This window comes from Indicator indicator, chromosome 18 (assembly GCF_027791375.1).
Source record: "Indicator indicator isolate 239-I01 chromosome 18, UM_Iind_1.1, whole genome shotgun sequence".
In the NCBI taxonomy this organism is placed as follows: domain Eukaryota; kingdom Metazoa; phylum Chordata; class Aves; order Piciformes; family Indicatoridae; genus Indicator; species Indicator indicator.
The window spans coordinates 44314-61793 of NC_072027.1; the positions used below are offsets into that span (position 1 = coordinate 44314).

A 17480-nucleotide genomic window follows, 5' to 3' on the forward strand; every position below is an offset into this window, starting at 1 on the left:
GCACCACATTTCTGCTTCCTTTAAACACCTCCAGGGATGGGAATTCAACCACCTCCCTGGGGAGCCTGTTCCAGTGTTTCAAAACCCTTTCAGTGGGGAAGGTTCTTCTCATCTCCAAACTAAACCTCCCCTGGCACAACGTGAGGCCATTTCCTCTCATCCTGTCACTCGTTCCTAGGGAGAAGAGACCAGCTGCCACCTGGTTTGAGGTTTGTCAGGGTTGATATCAGGGACTGAAGCCCTGGGAAACTGGTCACCAGCACGCATACGCTGACTTCGTGTTCACGGAACGCTTTGTGCAAGAATCACATGGACTTACAGAAAAATGCTTTCTTGTTCTCACCCCTAGTGAGGTAATCCAAGCTCTCAGAGAATCCTTGAAGCTGATCACAGGAGAAAAAATTCCAAATCAGATACCTCAAGTATGAGAAACCCAAGGAAGCCCAAAGTATACAGGGGCAACGAGAGCCCCCAGGACTTGAAGAACACACAGGAGCATTTGCCACATCACTGTGAGCTGGTTGCATGTGGTGCATCTTGATCAGTGAAGTCCAAGAAGAGGACCCATTTCTTCCAGGAGTGTTGGGTTAAACATTTGAGATAAGGGACACAAGGAAGTATTCAGAAATGGTTTGTGATAAGGGGGAAGTCAAACTTGATGCTGCACAATTTGCCAGCTCCAGCCTCAGTGTGGTAATGCCACTGCGTCACCAGGGACATCCTGCTGCACCCGGCCTCCCACCATCCACACTCCACCCACAGCAATTTACTTAGATATGAAAAAATACAAAGTCTTAATGAAAAGCCACTAAATTCATCACAGCTTATAATCCTTCCTTGCTCATACCTACTTATTTATAGAAAAGTAATTCAACTTAGCGAATTCTGTGACAAAAGAAAGATAAACAAATCATTTGGCCTTCTTTTCTCTGTGAGCTAAACAAAACACACACATAGGTGTAGTTGCCAGACTTTAGTCAGCACTAAAACATGACCATGTCTGGAAATTAAATCTACCAAGTGTTTTTTGTCTGTGTGGTACAAACTATGCACTCAGATAGCGCCAGTCTGCTTCTGGAGCTAAGAATTAATAGGAAATTGTTTTCACAACTAGTATAAAGACAAAGTAAAAGGTGACATTTCAATATTTTATTCAACTTGGGGGTTTTTTAATCCATTTTTGGTAGTGTCAAGTACAACATTTTGGGGTCTAGTTCCACACAAAATGGAAGACTCTCTAAAAATGCACCCATTTAGTTGCTGCAAAAAAGTCGTAATAAAACAAAAGTCCATTTTAAATTCAGTGATGCAACTATGGGTTTGCAGTTACAAACTCTTCCCTGATTATGGCCGTCTTACAAGCTTCCCAGTCAGTGCAGGGGAAAGGAACCACAACACAGGACAGGTAGTATTGGCTGAGTCACATCAAACCTCCACAATGGACTTTGTTTAAACAGAGTGGACAAACTAAAGCATTCTGGAGACAGCTGTAGGTGGAAGATAACAAAAAACAGCCATATCGTTTTTCATGAAATGCCTATCAAAAAAAAAAAAATTGTTTCGAAAAAAAAAATCCCTTTTTCACAAAAGTTTACACATTCCACCATGCACCTTATGTGTCAGAACACTTGGCTTGCAGAATTAACAGTACAAATAGTGGTTTGTGATTCTTCACATCATAGTTTTTATGCCACATTAACATATTCCATGTGTGGTCAATATATTAGTAATCAATATCTTCCTACTTCCTATTTTGTGGCAGCTGACAGGTGTCATGGGCAGTAACATTAAAAAAAACTAAACCAACCAACCAACACCACCATCAAAACAACCTAAAATTAGGTTTTGGAATATGGTTTTGTCTCCATTTCTCTAACATCATTTTTAAAGCTTAACTGTCTTTAACCAGGACTAGCAGAACTGATACCGAGCAAAGCTTGCATCCCAGACAAAACATTGAAAGGTACACTATATTCTGAAGGTAGCTATGCTGAATTTTCAAAGTAGCCATCATAGAACCACTCCTTATGCTTCAAATTCCAATCCTAGACCAAGTTTGTGACCACCTGCGTTGACGTTCTTGCCATCCAACAAAGCTGACAGTGTCATTTTAATACCTGAGAGAGAAAAGCAAGAGAGAAGACCAACTGTTAAAACTTGGAAGGAGCTTTAGATTCGGTAAGTGTAGTGTCTGTGTTGCTGCTTTAATTTCTTGGGTAGCCAGGATAACATGATTTGGCAGGACTGGACATTTTAAAAAGATTTGCAGATATGAAATCTTTCTGAATTATGAAAGCTATAAGAAATCACGCTGAGATAAATCTGCTTTTTTCACTCCAAGTGGCTCTGAGTCATTTCACTGCTGCTGGTCTACTGGTTAATCTAATTTTACAGTCCAGTATTATGAAAAATTGGGACCTTGATACAAACCCAGTTTTCCAAACCAAAATCTAGGTATGAAAATGCCCAAGCCCCTACTCCTGTAATCTCTCATGTCAATCTGCTTGTTGTTCTGGCAGTAGATTTATTTAACCACATTAAAACCAATTTCACAGCAAGACTGTCCTCTTCCTGGACCAGGGAACCTCAAGAAGGTCACATTTTCAAGCAAAATAAACTCAGTAATAAGAAGGCTCTGAAAGTGCTAAAAATGCATTTATTTATCTGTGAAAAAAAATAACTGTAGATATAGTTTATATCAATATAAAAGAGCATCTGACACGGCAGTGGATGGCAGTCTCTAATTCTGCTTCCAACAGACATTCAAAATTAACAGAGCAGTCTCTGGAAAAAGTTCATTACTGGCTTGCCAAGGGGAACAGCAATGCTGATCACATTTTGTCACAAAAAAATCTAGTATTTCAAGATTAAAATATCATGTTGTTGATTCTGTATTTCTTCTTTATAAACTTACCTGGCTTTAAAATCTGAGTGTATCCTAATCCAATCAGACTGGAATTGTTCACTTTAGCCTTAAATGGAAAAAAATACTCTAGGTAAGTAATTTGGTAGCTTTCCTCAAAGTCCTTCCCCCTTGAAAATTAAGTCACAGAGTCCCAGCATAGTGGCAGTTAGAAGGAACCTCTGAAGATCATCCAGCCCATCCCCCCTGCTAGAGCAGGGGACCCACAGCAGCTTGCCCAGGGTCACAGTGTTCAGGGGGCTTTGGAATCTCTCCAGAGGAGACTCCACAATCTCTCTGGGCAGCCTGGGCCAGGGCTCAGCACCCTCATCCCAAAGAAGTTTCTGCTTCTGTTCAGATGGAACCTTCTGGGTTCCAGTTTGTGCCCTTTGGCCCTTGTCCTGTCACTGGGTACCACTGACAAGAGTCTGGCCCCATCCTTTTGCCCTCCACCCATTAGCTTCTTGCTGGGCATTGATCAGATCCTCTCTAGGGCTGCTCTTCTCCAGGCTCAATAGCCCCAGGGCTCCCAGCCTTTGCTTATAAGAGATGCTCCAGACCCCTCAGTATCCTTGCAGCCTCCACTGCACTCCCTCTAGTAGTCCCCTCTCTCTCTTGAACTGGGGAGCCCAGAATTGGACACAATATTCCAGCTGTGGCCTCACTGGGGCTGAGTAGAAGGGGAGAACCTGCTGCTGACACCCTTCTTAATGCACCCCAGAAAGTCACACCTTTTAAGCAGGTGAAGGATTTCATGTTTTAAATCACAAAAAAGAGTTAATTTTGCCATAACTTAAATGCAAAATCTCCAGCAATCCACAGTTGCGATAGGCAATAATGTTTCTATTAACGGGGCTTTTAGTTTTATCAAGAAGGTTAGGAAAAAATTCTCCAAGCAGTGCCCAATGCTACAATAAAAAATTCTGTGTCACTTTTAAGGAAGATCCAATGTTGCGCTCTCACGTTGCTAAAAGCAAGACAAAGAGACATAGGAGCCAACTCTGCACAGGAGAACTGCATCAAGATGTCCTTCACTGACGCAAAAGTGCTTCCCATTCCCACCCAGAGAGCCTGTTCTCAGATGTTTACAGCTGTAGGTGTAGGGCACTCACACAAAACGAGGCATCTGGGTCAATCTGGTACTTGGCTGCTATTCCAAAGCGTGTGTTGCTGTTCCCAGCCGTCCAGGCAAGCTGCACAGCAGTTTCCAGTTTATTGTTCACCTTCTGGTAAATGGAGCCACCGAACTCCGTGCCATCATTCCTGGAAGCAATGCATTAGTCTCATTTTAAACTGCATCCCCCAACAGTTGCCTCAGTTCTTTCACACTGTAAGATCTCTATTTGCAGAACATTCACTTACACCTCATTTAATATCCCTGCAACAACTGACACAGATACTAGGCCGAGTTGGTTCTGAAGTGGGTTTTAAATGCTGACATTCATTGGTGATTACTGTAATTCAGGAAAAAAAAAAAAAGGGGAACTTAAAAAAAACAAAAATGTGACAAACTATATTAAAAATAGAGTAATGATGACAGTTTCCCGTTCTCTCCCTTCTCTGTAGATGGGAGTCTTCATTATAGTACAGAGATCTATTCTTCTCTACATACCCCAGAATCCCAGCATGGTGGTGGTTGGAAGAGATCTCTGGAGATCATCCAGTCCAACCCCCCTGCTCCAGCAGGGCACCCACAGCAGCTTGCCCAGGATCACAATGGCCAGGGGCAGTTGGAATCTCTCCAGAGAAGGAGACTCTACAACCTCTCTGGGCAGCCTGGTCCAGGGCTCCAGCACTCTCACAGAAAGGAGTCCAGAAGGAACCTCCTGGGTTCCAGTTTGTGCCCAAAGATACTCTCCCTCCGAGATAATTATTTTCATAGGCATATATCTCCCTGATGCCCCAAAAGGTCTGTGCCCCAGTTGCTATGCCTGAGCAGTCAAACCAACACTGCCTCATCAGCAGGCACAGACAGATGCTGTATCTCAAATAAAGATGCCAATTTAACATCCAGTGAACACCATTTCCTTATGGTGTCCATATGCTACATCTCTACTATAGCTGTCTGGGTCTGAAACTGAAATTAAACTGATTTTGCTTTGCAGGGAGCACTGGCCAGTAGCTGAAGGACAACAGCCTTGGGCTCCTGAGCAGCACAGTTTCCAGTTACTAATGACAGCACAGGGGATAAAGTGTGGTAAATAAAATGCAAAACCTTAGAGCATGCAGATAACAAAAACTTTTAAAAGCCATGAACTCCTTGCAAGCACCAAGCATGTGAATTGCCATTTTGCTCATTTTCTTCCAAGAGGAGACTAAGATATTGACGAAGGAAATATTAAACCACAGGAAGACCTCTGCAAAGACAATAATTACCATTCTTTCTAAACTATAATACTTCTGGTTATTTCCAAACCATGAAACAATCTGGTTCCAATTATTAGAGTATGCCAAATCTCTAATGATTTTAAAAGGGGTGGATTTAGAATCTCTCCACTTTCCCACCTCTGACCTTAGTTCACAAGTCTCACAAACTGCAGCCTTTTAAATTGCTAGAACCATTCTTCCAGAAAAACACTGCAGTACTTCATTCAGGTAAAAGATTGAAGCTCACATCTAACTGCATGGGCTTGGTTCTCAAGAAAAGGAGGCATTAAAAAGGACTGAGGAGAGCTGGCTATACAGGCACGTTCTGTGCAAGGCTCCCACACAGTTTTTGTTTTGACCTCCAACATTAGCAGGGGGTGGTCTGAGCTATGCTTAAAAAATGAGGAAAGTCATATTTAAAACTAAAAATTATCCAGCTCTACCTTCTTGTAGGAAAAAATAAAGTCAATCCTCCTTTTAAGTCCATTACTTATTTAAGTCTATTTACTGTATTATTAACAGTAACAGCAGCATTTTCAGATGTAGGGAAAAAAAAAAAAGAAGGCACCACTAAGGAAAGCAACTTGCTGAATTCTCCAAATGGTCTGTGTTATACCAGGAACAAAAGATGCTGCTTCAAGCTCCACAGAGTGAAATTACCAGTTCTGCCACAGCACCCCTGTGAAGCCCTGAATTGTCCAGGTGCAACAGCACCTGAGCAGGCTGGTGATGGGAGTTCTACACACCACTGCTTCTGGGATTAGGTAAAAACTCTGACATGTTCTGAGGCTGAAACACGTCAAATACCCAACTAGCCTATTAGTAATGAAATTTGTATTCCTATTACACACTTATGGGCTTGCCTGTCAATTGCTAGAGTATGAATACTAAACCAGGTGGACCATTTATTACCTTTGTACAGTTAACAGCCAACTAAGAAACAGTACAGTAAGATCTGAGCCCCTGCTGCTACTATAGCTATTTTCTGCTGTTGCTTCCATTAAAAGTAGTATAATTCTACCTTTTTATAGCAAAACCCAATAATACAATGTTTTGAACTGCCACAGTATAGCAAAACTGAAAGTCATTGTGCTTGAAGGAATTACTCAGAGTGGAATGGGCCCCACATATTGTTTAGAGACAAGTTTTCTGCCCATATTTTTGACCTCTGGCAATCCTTCAGACATGCAGTTGGGCTGTGAGAGTTCAGTTGTTCTGTAAAGCAACGGGAGCTTCCTAAAACAGATCTCTGCCACACAGCATGAAACAGAACAGAAAGCCTTTGAAACAGCAGCTCCAGGAAGACAGAGCAGTTGTTCAGCCCCTGAATGGGAACAGCCTGCAGTAGTTCTGCTATATGCAAACTACCCAGTTACCCAAGGGAATGGTAAAGGGAGGGATTGGGGAATGGATTAGAGATTGCCTTATCCTAAGAAACTGTCTTCCCCAGAGGCATAAGAGGAACAGGAGACAAAGAAATTAAGGGTTTTGTGGAATTTGGTCCTGGTTTCCTACTGTTCATGCGTTCAGAAAGGACAAATGCTTGTGTAAATAATTATTAGGAGCTGTAATACTAAACCGAACTTTTCCATCCCATCCCTCCCAGTGCTAAAACAAGCACAGTCCTTATCTCTCCCATTTATTTCCTTTGGCTTGTAATTGTTCATCCTCTGATTAACTTTTTCATCTACAGATCAAACCATCATTTCATTTCATTTTGACAGGTGCAAAAGAAAGGCATTGCCCTTCTTTCAGCTTTCATAAAGCATCATCTTACAGCCCACTTGTTTTATTATTCCACTAATAGATTCTAATAGGCACTGGGTGCTTGGGTGTGCAGTGAGTTCCACTCCCATCACCCACTCCATCACCCACAGAATTCACTAAAAAAGCATCTTACATCACAGAATGACAGGGCTTAGAAGGGACTTCTGGAGATCAACTAGTCCACCCCCTCTGCTAGAGCAGGTTCACCTAGAGAAGGCTGCACAGGACACCATCCAGGTGCTTTTTGATGACTCCAGAGATAGAGACTCCATCATGTCTCTGGGCAGCCTGCTCCAGTGCTCCACCACCCTCAACACAAAGAAGTCCCTCACTCAAGTTCAGATGGAACTTCCTACATTCAGGATTGTGCTGATTACCTCTTGTCCTGTTGCTGGGCACCACTGAAAAAAGCCTGGCCCCATCCTCCTGACACCCACCCTTGAAGTATTTATAAGCATTGATGAGATCAGCCTTCAGTCTTCTCCTTTCCAGGCTAAAAAGCTCTAAGCCTTTCAGCCTTTCTTCATAAGAGAGATGTTCCAGTCCCCTAATCATCTTTGTAGGCCTTTGATGTACCCTTTCAAGGCCCCTTCTGGAACTGGGGAGCCCAGAACTGGACACAGTACTCTAGATGAGGCCTCACTAGGGCAGAGAAGAAAGAAGTAATTTCAAACAGAAGAAGTAGAAGAAATCATTTCCAATCCTCGTTCCCCACTGTTGGAACTCCATCCCATTTGTTGTTCTAGTATGCAGCAAAACCCTTTCAAATTCATTTTCAGTGCCTGCCTGCTGTTACTTACACATTGGTATGAAGCTGGAATTCATCGGTCTTGTAGCCAACAGCGAAGTTGCTCTGGGTGACTCTAGACTTGGCGCTCTCGAAGGTCATCTGATAACCTGCCAGCCACCCTTCATAGCCAAGCACCAGGGCTCCATGGATTGAGGGGCCAGAAATATCAAAATCCATGTCACAGCCAATGTTGATGTGTTCCCTTTTGTACCCTGTCTTAACTTTAGCACTCTTTTTCCTAAAGAGAAAACAGAAAAATCTTCTCTTGAAAAAGGTACCCTCATAGGTAGCAATTCAATTGAATCAGTTGCTGAAATCAGTCTAACAGCTCTTGAGGACAAAATATTGTTGTAGTTTGAGGCTATGCCTTTAAGATTTTTTACAGATTTCAAGCAGAAATCTAGTCAAGTTAATGTGGGGCGGGGCAGGAATTTCTAACCCACCACAAATATGCATACCTGGAGAGTCATGGGACACGTCACCTTTTCACCTTTCACACCTGCAAGCCCCTAATTTAGCTAGAGGGAAATATTTGCAATCAAGCAGTACAAAGTGATATGGAGCCTCACTAAGCACTCCTGGGTTGTGTGGGCTGAAAAGCAGCAGCACAGTAAGTCAGATGAGAGGTGACGAAACCCAAATCCTTATCTCCAGCTAAACTGATGGTTTGGGAAATTTGGTACATGCAGGGAAGGAATGGAAACTGGACCAGTTTACAGGGTCACCACAGAAAGTCAAGAGCAGTTGGTCTGGTTTTATACATTTACTGTGACAGACATCAAGAAATCACTCCTAAGCCTCCAGCTTCCTGAGGGAAAGTTTCTGCTGCTAAGGAAGGAGGCTGCTTCAGGGGCTCTGACACCTCGCTTTTTCCTCAGGAAGTTGAATGGTTACAGCCATTGGGAAGGCTGCTGGATTAACACAGAAATAAACTTTCCCAAGTCACTTGCTTCTTTTTATACTGTGGCCAAAACAATAGTTTCTTATGTGTTCTTAGGTTGGTTTGCATCAAAGGTGCAGACTCTCACAAGGCAAAAGGGTTACATCTAATATATTCAGCTACTCCTATTTAAGATTATTTTCTCTTTTTACCTTATGAGTGTCTCCTGTCTTTGACCAAGTCTTTTACTGAAATCCTTCTGGAAAAGTCAGTCTAATTTGAAATTTCAAATCAACCTTTCTCTTCAGCTACCAAGAACTGTGTCAGTGTTCTATCAGACCCAAACAGAGATTGTTCCGTCATTATTATTGTGATCATTACTTTCAGACTCGGGAATTTCTTGTTTTTTCCAAAATGAGGAAGAAAGAGCAGGAGTGCCAAAGCACCTGCATCAGCTCATCTGCAACTTCTGTAGAAGTCCACAGGGATGGGGCAAGCCAACACAGAGCTCTTCTAAAAAAATCTTCCCTGTTGAAAGACCCTTCACAGCTAGTAAGTAGTAAGGAGAGGGTATATCATAGTCCAACGTGGTGCTGTCCACGTAAAGCAGGTCCCACCAGGATGGAATCTCATTCCATTTATTCACATTATAAATAGTCCCTCAACAAGGAGAACCTTGTAATTAAGACACTAGAGTGCCTGTGAAGTGCCTCAGAAGTAAGCTACAGGGCCGTAACTTTTCTCATACAGGTTTTTGCTTTTTAATTTAAGAATCCTACCAGCTAAGAAACAATTCTCAACAAACACTGGAGATGATTCTGGTTAACAAATACAAAACTACCTGTTTAATGTGGAACTGGGAATGGACTGGAAGCTGACTGCAGGACACAGTCTCAAAGCCAAGGTGAAATCTCCATGGGGACTGGAACCCCGTCAGCCTGCAGCACAGCATGCTGCTCTGGAAAGCTAACATGCACAGTATTTCGGTTTACTAGCAGAACTGCTTGCAAAAAAGATAATCGGGGGGAAAAATAAACCCACATCTCGACCTACAGCTGCTGCTTAATCCCTTTGGCCCACATGAAACAGGGCATCCAATCGCTGCATCAGAAACACTCATCCACCACCAAGGCACACTGGCCAGCAAGAATTCTGATGATAAATTCAGCTAGGGAGAAGAGCCCAATTACTGTGTCAACCTATTAGAGCTGTGGCCAACTGGCTCCTGGAGCTTCTTAAGCTTTGCATTCCAGCTGACTTGTTTAAGTCAGACAGTAGTCCTCTGACATGGCCAGAAATACACCATAGGAGTGCAAACAAAACCTTTTCTTCACATCCTGATCTGACTGTAATTTTCAAGTTACTGTGTCTAGCTTCCTATGGTTTATGATTAAAAGGGGATTGTTAACACTAAGACTGAAATCAGATATACATGATTTCATCACACAGGCTGACTGTTTACTGCCTCAGCATCTCAGGATGGAAAGAGTAAAGACGGAAGACAGTATTCTGAAAAACTATAAAATAAAAAAATGCCCTTTTTTTGGTCATTCAAGCTTACTTCTTACCCAGTGTTAGGAGAGAAGGTGGAGTCAAAGGTCAGCTTCAGGCCACGAGCAAGCTGAACAGAAAAGAAATTCACTGGTTGGATTTATAATTAGAGCTTAAGTTAATTAGTAAATTGCATCATGTGAGCCAAAAATTACCTGATCTTCAAGTGTAATCTCGGTGCCTAGTGTGTTGTCTGTGTTCCACTTTTCTGTGAACATCAATCCATACTCCACCCACTTGTATTTTGTTTCCAAACTACCATTAACTTTGCTTGTTTCTGTGTTTGCTGAACCTGAGCTTGTGAATTCCTAAAAGGAAAGGAAAAAAACCCAGCCTATATACATAATATATATTTGTAAGCAGGCATACTTGTAGGACATATTAGTCATTACAATTTTTGGTATTATTCAATAGCGCAGAGTTCTCAGAAAGTTTAAGGATGTGGCTGCTAGTCTTTAATATGAACATTGTCTTTTCCCACCAAAACAGAGAGAAAAAAGGGAGAAAAGACATTGCATGATAAGGGAGTGGGTATAGGACAGGAGTGTAGGTAACTCTCACCAGCAGCATAACACAGACCAAAGAGCTGCTTTGATAACTGACTGCACAAGGTGTACCTGAATCAGCATGCAAGTCTGCCAAATGCTTCGTAAAGATACTCGAAATGAACAGCTCCAGAACACAGCTCCACTGCAGCTCTGCTTGTTTAGTGATTGCCTGTGGCACCCTTAGAAACAAATCCCTGAAACCCAACATGGTGGGAGTTGGAAGGGATCTCTGGAGATCATCCAGTCCAACCTCCCTGCTCCAGCAGGGCACCCACAGCAGCTTGCCCATGATTGCAATGACCAGGTGGGGTTGGAAGCTCTCCAGAGGAGACTCCACAACCTCTCTGGGCAGCCTGCTCCAGGGCTTAGCAGCCTCACACCAAAGAAGTTTCTCCTCCTGCTCATGTGCAACCTCCTGGGTTCCAGTTTGTGCCCTTTGCCCCTTGTCCTGTCCCTGGGCACCACTAAGCAGAGTCTGGTCCCAACCTCTTGCCCTCCACCCTTTAGCTCTTGCTGAGCATTGATCAGATCCCCTCTGGGGCTGCTCTTCTCTAGGCTCAACAGCCCAAGGCCCTCAGCCTCTTCTCCTCACAGAGATACTCCAGTCCCCTTAGCATCTTCATGGCCCCCCACTGGACTCTCCAGCAGTATCCCGTCTCTCAAACTGGGGAGCCCAGAACTGGACATGCTGTTTCAGATGTAGCCTCACTATGGAAGTGTAAAGCAGGGGGAGAACCTCTTTCAACTTGCTGGCCACACCCTTATGAAACTTGCTTGGTTTTGCATTCCCTGTGACCATCATCTCCACTCTTTAGATATTGATAAGAGATGATAAAATCCCCGTATTTCTGCTCATTTAACCCAGTAAGGCAGGAGGGAAGCACTGACACTTTCCTTGAGCCCAACCCATGGTGATGCCCTCAAACAGCAACAGTTTTCATAGTAGGCCATGATCGTGGTTGCAAAGGAACCCTTCGCTGTATCTCCTATTCTAATTTGTGTGCAGTGTAAAGTAACTTGCAAAGTGATACTATATCTGAAAAATTATAAGGGGAAAATAAGAGATATATATTTAGTTTAATAAACAGAGTAAACACAAGAATATGGAAGTTTCAGATTTCAAAGTCTCTCCAAACTCACCAGTCCATTTTCAGATTTTGTTTTCAAATCAAGTTTTATTAACCCAAAACCTAGGAGTAAAAATATGAATTAGCTATCTGTTAATTTGAAAAGCATTTCTGATTGCTTTCTTAATATTCCCATCTAAATCACCTGTGAACTATTAAAACTAAATCAAGGGTACAGTTACAAGCCATGTGCTTTTATGAAGCAGATTACACAGCTCGTACTTCAGATGGCATCTGACTGATTAATCATAGAATCACAGGATGGTTTGGGTTGGAAAGGACCTTAAAGATCATCCATTTCTAATCCCCCTACCATAAGCAGGGACACCTCCTACTACACCAGGTTGCTCAAGGCCCCCCCCAGCCTGGCTTTGAACACTTCCCAGGGTTGCAACGTCCACAACTTTACTGGGCAACCTGTTCCAGCGCCTCACCACCCTCATGGGGGAGATTTTCTTCCCAACGTGGAATCTAAACGCAGTTTCTTCCAGTTTGAAGCCGTTACTTCTTGTCCTGTCACAAAGGCATGTGCCTTTGTAAAATGTCCCTCTCCAGCTCTCCTGGAGTTCCCCTTCAAGCCCTATTAACCTCAGCAATATAACTGGGACGAAATTAGGCAATAATGACTTTATTCATGCTAAGCAGCAGTTTGTTCATAAGCAAACTACTGCCATCAATGATCATATTCAGGACACACGGAAACAGTCAAAATATAACACACTATTTTCTTTCAAATCAGATGGGGAACAAATGTTGTCAGAACAACAGTAAATTACTCTCCCTTCCCAGACAGGAATGGCAAAGTGAAGCTAAGACTGAAAATTCTCTGGATTCTAATGGAAATGACTGGAATATTTATCAGGGAAAAATACTAAAATTCTAACAGCTTCAGTAATCAGACAGACAGTGACAGACCAAACCGATTTTGGCTTTTATTTACCATATCCCTTGTTGAACACATCTCTGGCAGATTTGCCCAGATCAGCATAAGCAGGTGGAACAGCCATTTTCTGAGGGGAAAAAAAAAGAAAATGACAGTGTTCAGAAAGTTATTTAATTCATTTACATGTCCAGAAACTTAAGCCTCTAACAGGTAGTTTTATTTTCTATTTACCACCTATCCATTAAATACAGCCTGAAGAAAGTGGCTGCAGCAAATGGTGTGACTTGATTTTGGTTTTTAGCCAGCAGAGGACATTACCATGCATTTGTCACCAAGGATGAGAAACAGGTTACAGAGCAGGTATCTAAAAACATTTCTTAGAAACATTTCCCCTGTCTCTTGCCACAGATCTGTGTTGTGATGCAGAGCATTAGGGCCCTGAGTCATCTGCTCAGGAAATCTAACCAGGACAAGCATCCAGCATAAGGAGCATCTCTCTCCCCCTAGTTCAGAGCAGCAAACGGGTATCATTTATGTTAGCAACATCAACAAGTGGGCATTCTTCTGCTTCAGATTCTTTTCACTTTGCTACTGCTTTTAATGGGCTGAGATATCTCCTTAGACACTGACCTTTTAAGTGGTTTTCTGTTCAACTGGGAGAAAAAATGAATTTGCTGTGAAAAATAAAGACTGAAGGGATGCTACACCATGAAGTCAGACAGTCAGAGCGCAGCCACAACTTGCTGCAGCTGGAGCTCTCTGCAATTCCTGGAGTGAGGCATCAGCTTCAGCTTTCTCCATCACATTTTGCTCAGAGGAATGCCCACATTGCCATGTAGGTCCTCACTTTCCCATCCTCAGCAAGCCTTGACCATTCTTAGTTCAGTGGCCTCCAAAAAAATTAATGCATCCCATTTTCTCTGCCACTGAGAAAACTGCCCTATCGTATGCAAAGGGAAAAACGGGATCCGGGAAGGAACAATCTACTTCCTTATCCAGGTACAGTCACTTGTTCTAGGGAAGCAAAGTACAACAGTCTGAAACGGTGCATGCCTTCTGTCTTCATAGATAAGCTTTCACCATTTGAGGAGATGAATCACTCTGACAAAGCCGCTCCACTCGAGACCAGATGTTGCGCTACAAGTACATATTCACAGATGTTTGAGTTAAGGCAAACTAACAAGCAGCTTATTACACAAGGATGCAAAGGCTTAAAAAGTTGCCTGCCAATCCTTACTCCAGACTATCCAATGTTAGCAGAAGACTATTCCTCTAAAGCACACAGAAAACAGCTAGCTCTGAACATGAGGGAGGCTCTTAAGTGTCTTGGTCTCAGTTCCCTGGGCAAGCACACCACCCCACAAGCATCAGATAGGGAGTTTCAGCAGCCACTCAGTGCCTCAAGCACTCTACCCAACAAGCTGTTGCCTGTTAAAGCAGGATGTTGCTATTGCATAAATGAAGAATCCCTGTCCTAGAGGAACAAAATAGATCTGGTGGCTAAACAAAAGCAAACAGGCTTCTCAGAACATCAAGTAGGATACAACGGTGTATACTATGATATAGTTTCAGTTGCAGACTCTTCCCTCATAGTTCAGTAACAAGGTGCAGTCCCAAATACATGAGCAACTAAATAGTTAAATTTAAAGGAGAAAGAGGTATTCCATATCCCAAAGCAGTTTTAGTTGCTTATTTTAGACCTAAATGTCTCTAATTTTTTGTGCAAACGTGAAAGCAGGGATTGAATTGCTTATACACAAACCCAGCCTTTAAAAACAAACAAAAACCCCAAACAAACCAAAACCATACACATCCCCCACCAAAAACCCAAATCAAAACACCACCACACCCACCACCACACTAAAACAAACAAACAAACAAAACCCCCACATAAACCTCCCAGACCAAGAATTAACAGATTTCTTTTAAGTAATTCCCCTGCTCTTCATTGAAGTCACCAGAAGCAGAGTACTTGGAGATGCCTGCTTGGAGATCATACCCTAAAGTCAGTGCCAAGGCAGCACTCAGCAGGGGGATGAACATACTCACTCAGGACTGTGTGTGTCCAGGAGATGCTTCATCCCTCCTGGCCTGGTCTCATGAGAACCCTCTGATGGGTATTTCCATTTAGCATCATCAAAAATTGAAAATGTTAAAAATCCCCACACTTAACAATCAAATAAGCACCACTTTGGAAGATAATGCATTGCTCTGCCAGCTGTACTGTGGCATCCAGCAGACCTATTTGATCAACAGGCCCTTTGAGCCACTTCACCAAATCAAAATATTTTATTGAAGACTGAAGGCTCTTTGCTTTGGGCTTGGATTTTGTAGGTTATGTTTTTCCCTTCATCCAAGCCCATAAAGCCAGGTTTGCTTCCCATTGACATTTGTGTCTCTCCCCTGGATGTAGCCAGGCTCATGGAGTAGATGAGCTGTGACAGGCTACTCCATTGCTGCCATTTGAGCTGTGGCTGCAGGACAGTGGGAGATGTCAAGATCTCCACTTAGGCAATTAGCATAATTAAGGGACAATATTGAAAGCCAAATCCCTGCTGGTTAAAGGCAAATCATGCACAGAGAGCAAGGTGGTTAAAACTGCTTCATGTGGAAGACAGCACAAGATGGGCACATGGTGGTTAACCTTGCCGCTGTCAGCAAGACCAAAAACAATTATTTCTTGTTCTTTCTAATCAGGAGCCCTTTATTCAACAGATGGAAAACAAAACTGATTACATCCTGTGCAAGTGCAGGTTGTAAGACAAGCATGCTTAACAGGGATTCAAACTCTTAAAGGATCAAGGAATGGCTATGACCAAGTGCCCTTGCTTTTCACCAGTGGGATTCCAGCCCATTAACTCAGATTAGGCTGAGGCTGAAGTGAATTCATTGCTTTTATCCTCATCCAACTGTGCAAATAGCTCAGAGTGACGACGTCCCTCTGCTCCTGAACCAAGCAGGCCATGCAGAATATTCATAACAGGTTCCAAGGAGGAAAATACTAATTTTCTTGAGTAGGAAATACTGGAGTACATACAAGTCCTGGCTGAAGATGACCTGAACTGAGGAGTTAGCTGCAGGTGCTGCTGTTAGCACTACATACAGGAATTTATAATTGCCATAGGGAGAAAATAGGAAGCTTCCCTTGGGGTCTCCTGAGTGCCAGCCCTAGTGAAAGCTTCATTAGAGATTAAGCACTTCCAGCAGGCCACATCTGACTACTTTCCAGTGCCACAGATGGCAAACTTTTCACCACATGATGTTGTTCTGGGCAATTATATCAAAACCAGCTCAATAGGCAGCAAACCCCTGAGGTGCTCTTGGCAATGCAAGGACTGGCTGCAACCAAAGGAAAACTCATCTCTGCTTGCTAACTCTCTTACGTGCCTACGTTAAAGGTTCCCTACATGGGCTTAGCAACTTGATGATATATACACAGGGGTAAGGAGCAATCTAAAACCCACGATAGGAATCAAACTCCCTTGATGGGAGTCTGTCAGGTTCAATGCTAAGAAAATAAAACAGCTGGATGTAACCTTACTCCAGCCATATGTTTTACTAATAAATCTGTAGTCGGGTAGCATTTCATGCTGGTAAACAGTAGTTCTGAACATTTCACCTCCCCTGTCTCCAGGACCCCTGAAAAGATGGTAAGTGCAGAGCTCAGGGCACACATCCCCCTGGTGTGTGAGCTGGGAGGGACAGATAGGATTAGGTTATAAAACCAGGTACAAGCTGTATGCATGAGGAAGAAAGCATATGAGGGCCTCTTGCCTCAAGAGGAAAAAAACCCTTGAGTAATTTATTTCTCATTTATCTCCTTCACGGAAGGAAAAATTACTCTTTGCTGTGAAGCAACTTTAAAGTGCCCCTCTGGACCCCCAGCCTGTGTAGTGTCATCTCCCAACTGACATGTTATATCAATAAACAGACCATGAAGGATGCTGCTTTTGCTGTCAAGCAGGGCAGGGCTCATCTCTCATACAATTGTTATGAGTGGAAAAGGCCTCTAAGATCATCGAGTCCAACCATCAACCCAACAGGCTGGCCAGAGTCACCAGCTCCACACACCACCGGTGTCCCCATCCCACCATCTGACATCCCAAACTGCCAGGTGAGCAAAGTGCTGATTCCAGAGTTTGAATTTTACAATCCAGATCCCAAATTCATTCAAGTCCTGACTACAGCCTACTTTGAAGCAGGTTCCTAAGCTTTATTGTGGAGAGATTTAAAGCCACACTTACCCATAAAGACATGAGCAGCCCTGCTGAGCTCAGACATCAAGTTGGGCACACTGACAAGTCTGGAGAAGCGCATATGAACACAGTTTGTAAATACTCTGCATCAACACCACTTTTTGCCCCAACTTGCTTCTGTGCTGAAGTCCTATAATCCATGCAGCTGATGACTCAAAGTTTAAGACTCCGGAGTCTACCATTTCTCTTCTGCAGGTATTACTAAACCCATGCAACATCCCACTGACACTGGCCTCTGTGCTACACACACCATGGAGCAGGTCTGGGTTTTAAAGGTTGGTTTATGTAGCATCTCCACAGCCCACTAAAAAACAGAGCACATAGGAGATGAACCCCTTAAAAGTCACAGTAAATATTACTATTTGGTCTATACTAATATTGACAGAAGTAAATAAAGACAGAGCCTGCT

At 43.0% G+C, this 17480-nt stretch overlaps 1 protein-coding gene across 6 annotated transcripts; it reads right to left on the bottom strand.

Moving 5' to 3' along the window:
* Nucleotides 1-1163: 1163 nt before the first annotated feature.
* On the bottom strand, nucleotides 1164-12939 carry VDAC1 (voltage dependent anion channel 1). 6 transcript variants are annotated; one of them, XM_054389424.1, is made up of 8 exons: nucleotides 12873-12939; nucleotides 11946-11995; nucleotides 10413-10565; nucleotides 10275-10327; nucleotides 7837-8064; nucleotides 4126-4165; nucleotides 2915-2972; nucleotides 1164-2117 (listed from the first exon to the last, which is right to left on the bottom strand). In XM_054389424.1, the coding sequence occupies exons 1-8, from the start codon at nucleotides 12937-12939 to the stop codon at nucleotides 2026-2028; spliced, it is 741 nt and encodes a 246-aa protein (XP_054245399.1). In that variant the 3' UTR covers nucleotides 1164-2025. The 6 variants fall into 6 exon arrangements, with proteins under 6 accessions (XP_054245399.1, XP_054245396.1, XP_054245397.1 ...); XM_054389421.1 differs by having other exon boundaries at nucleotides 4015-4165; XM_054389422.1 differs by having other exon boundaries at nucleotides 4015-4165; nucleotides 12863-12921.
* Nucleotides 12940-17480: the final 4541 nt, after the last annotated feature.

Coding starts and splice junctions, on each gene's coding strand:
- VDAC1 (XM_054389421.1), bottom strand. CDS start 12,939: ATGGCTGTTCCACCTGCTTATGCTGATCTGGGCAAATCTGCCAGAGAT. Junction 10,566..11,945: donor CAAAATCTGAAAATGGACTG/GTGAGTTTGGAG, acceptor CTTTCCTTTTAG/GAATTCACAAGCTCAGGTTC. Junction 4,166..7,836: donor TTCCAGCTTCATACCAATGT/GTAAGTAACAGC, acceptor CATTGCTTCCAG/GAATGATGGCACGGAGTTCG.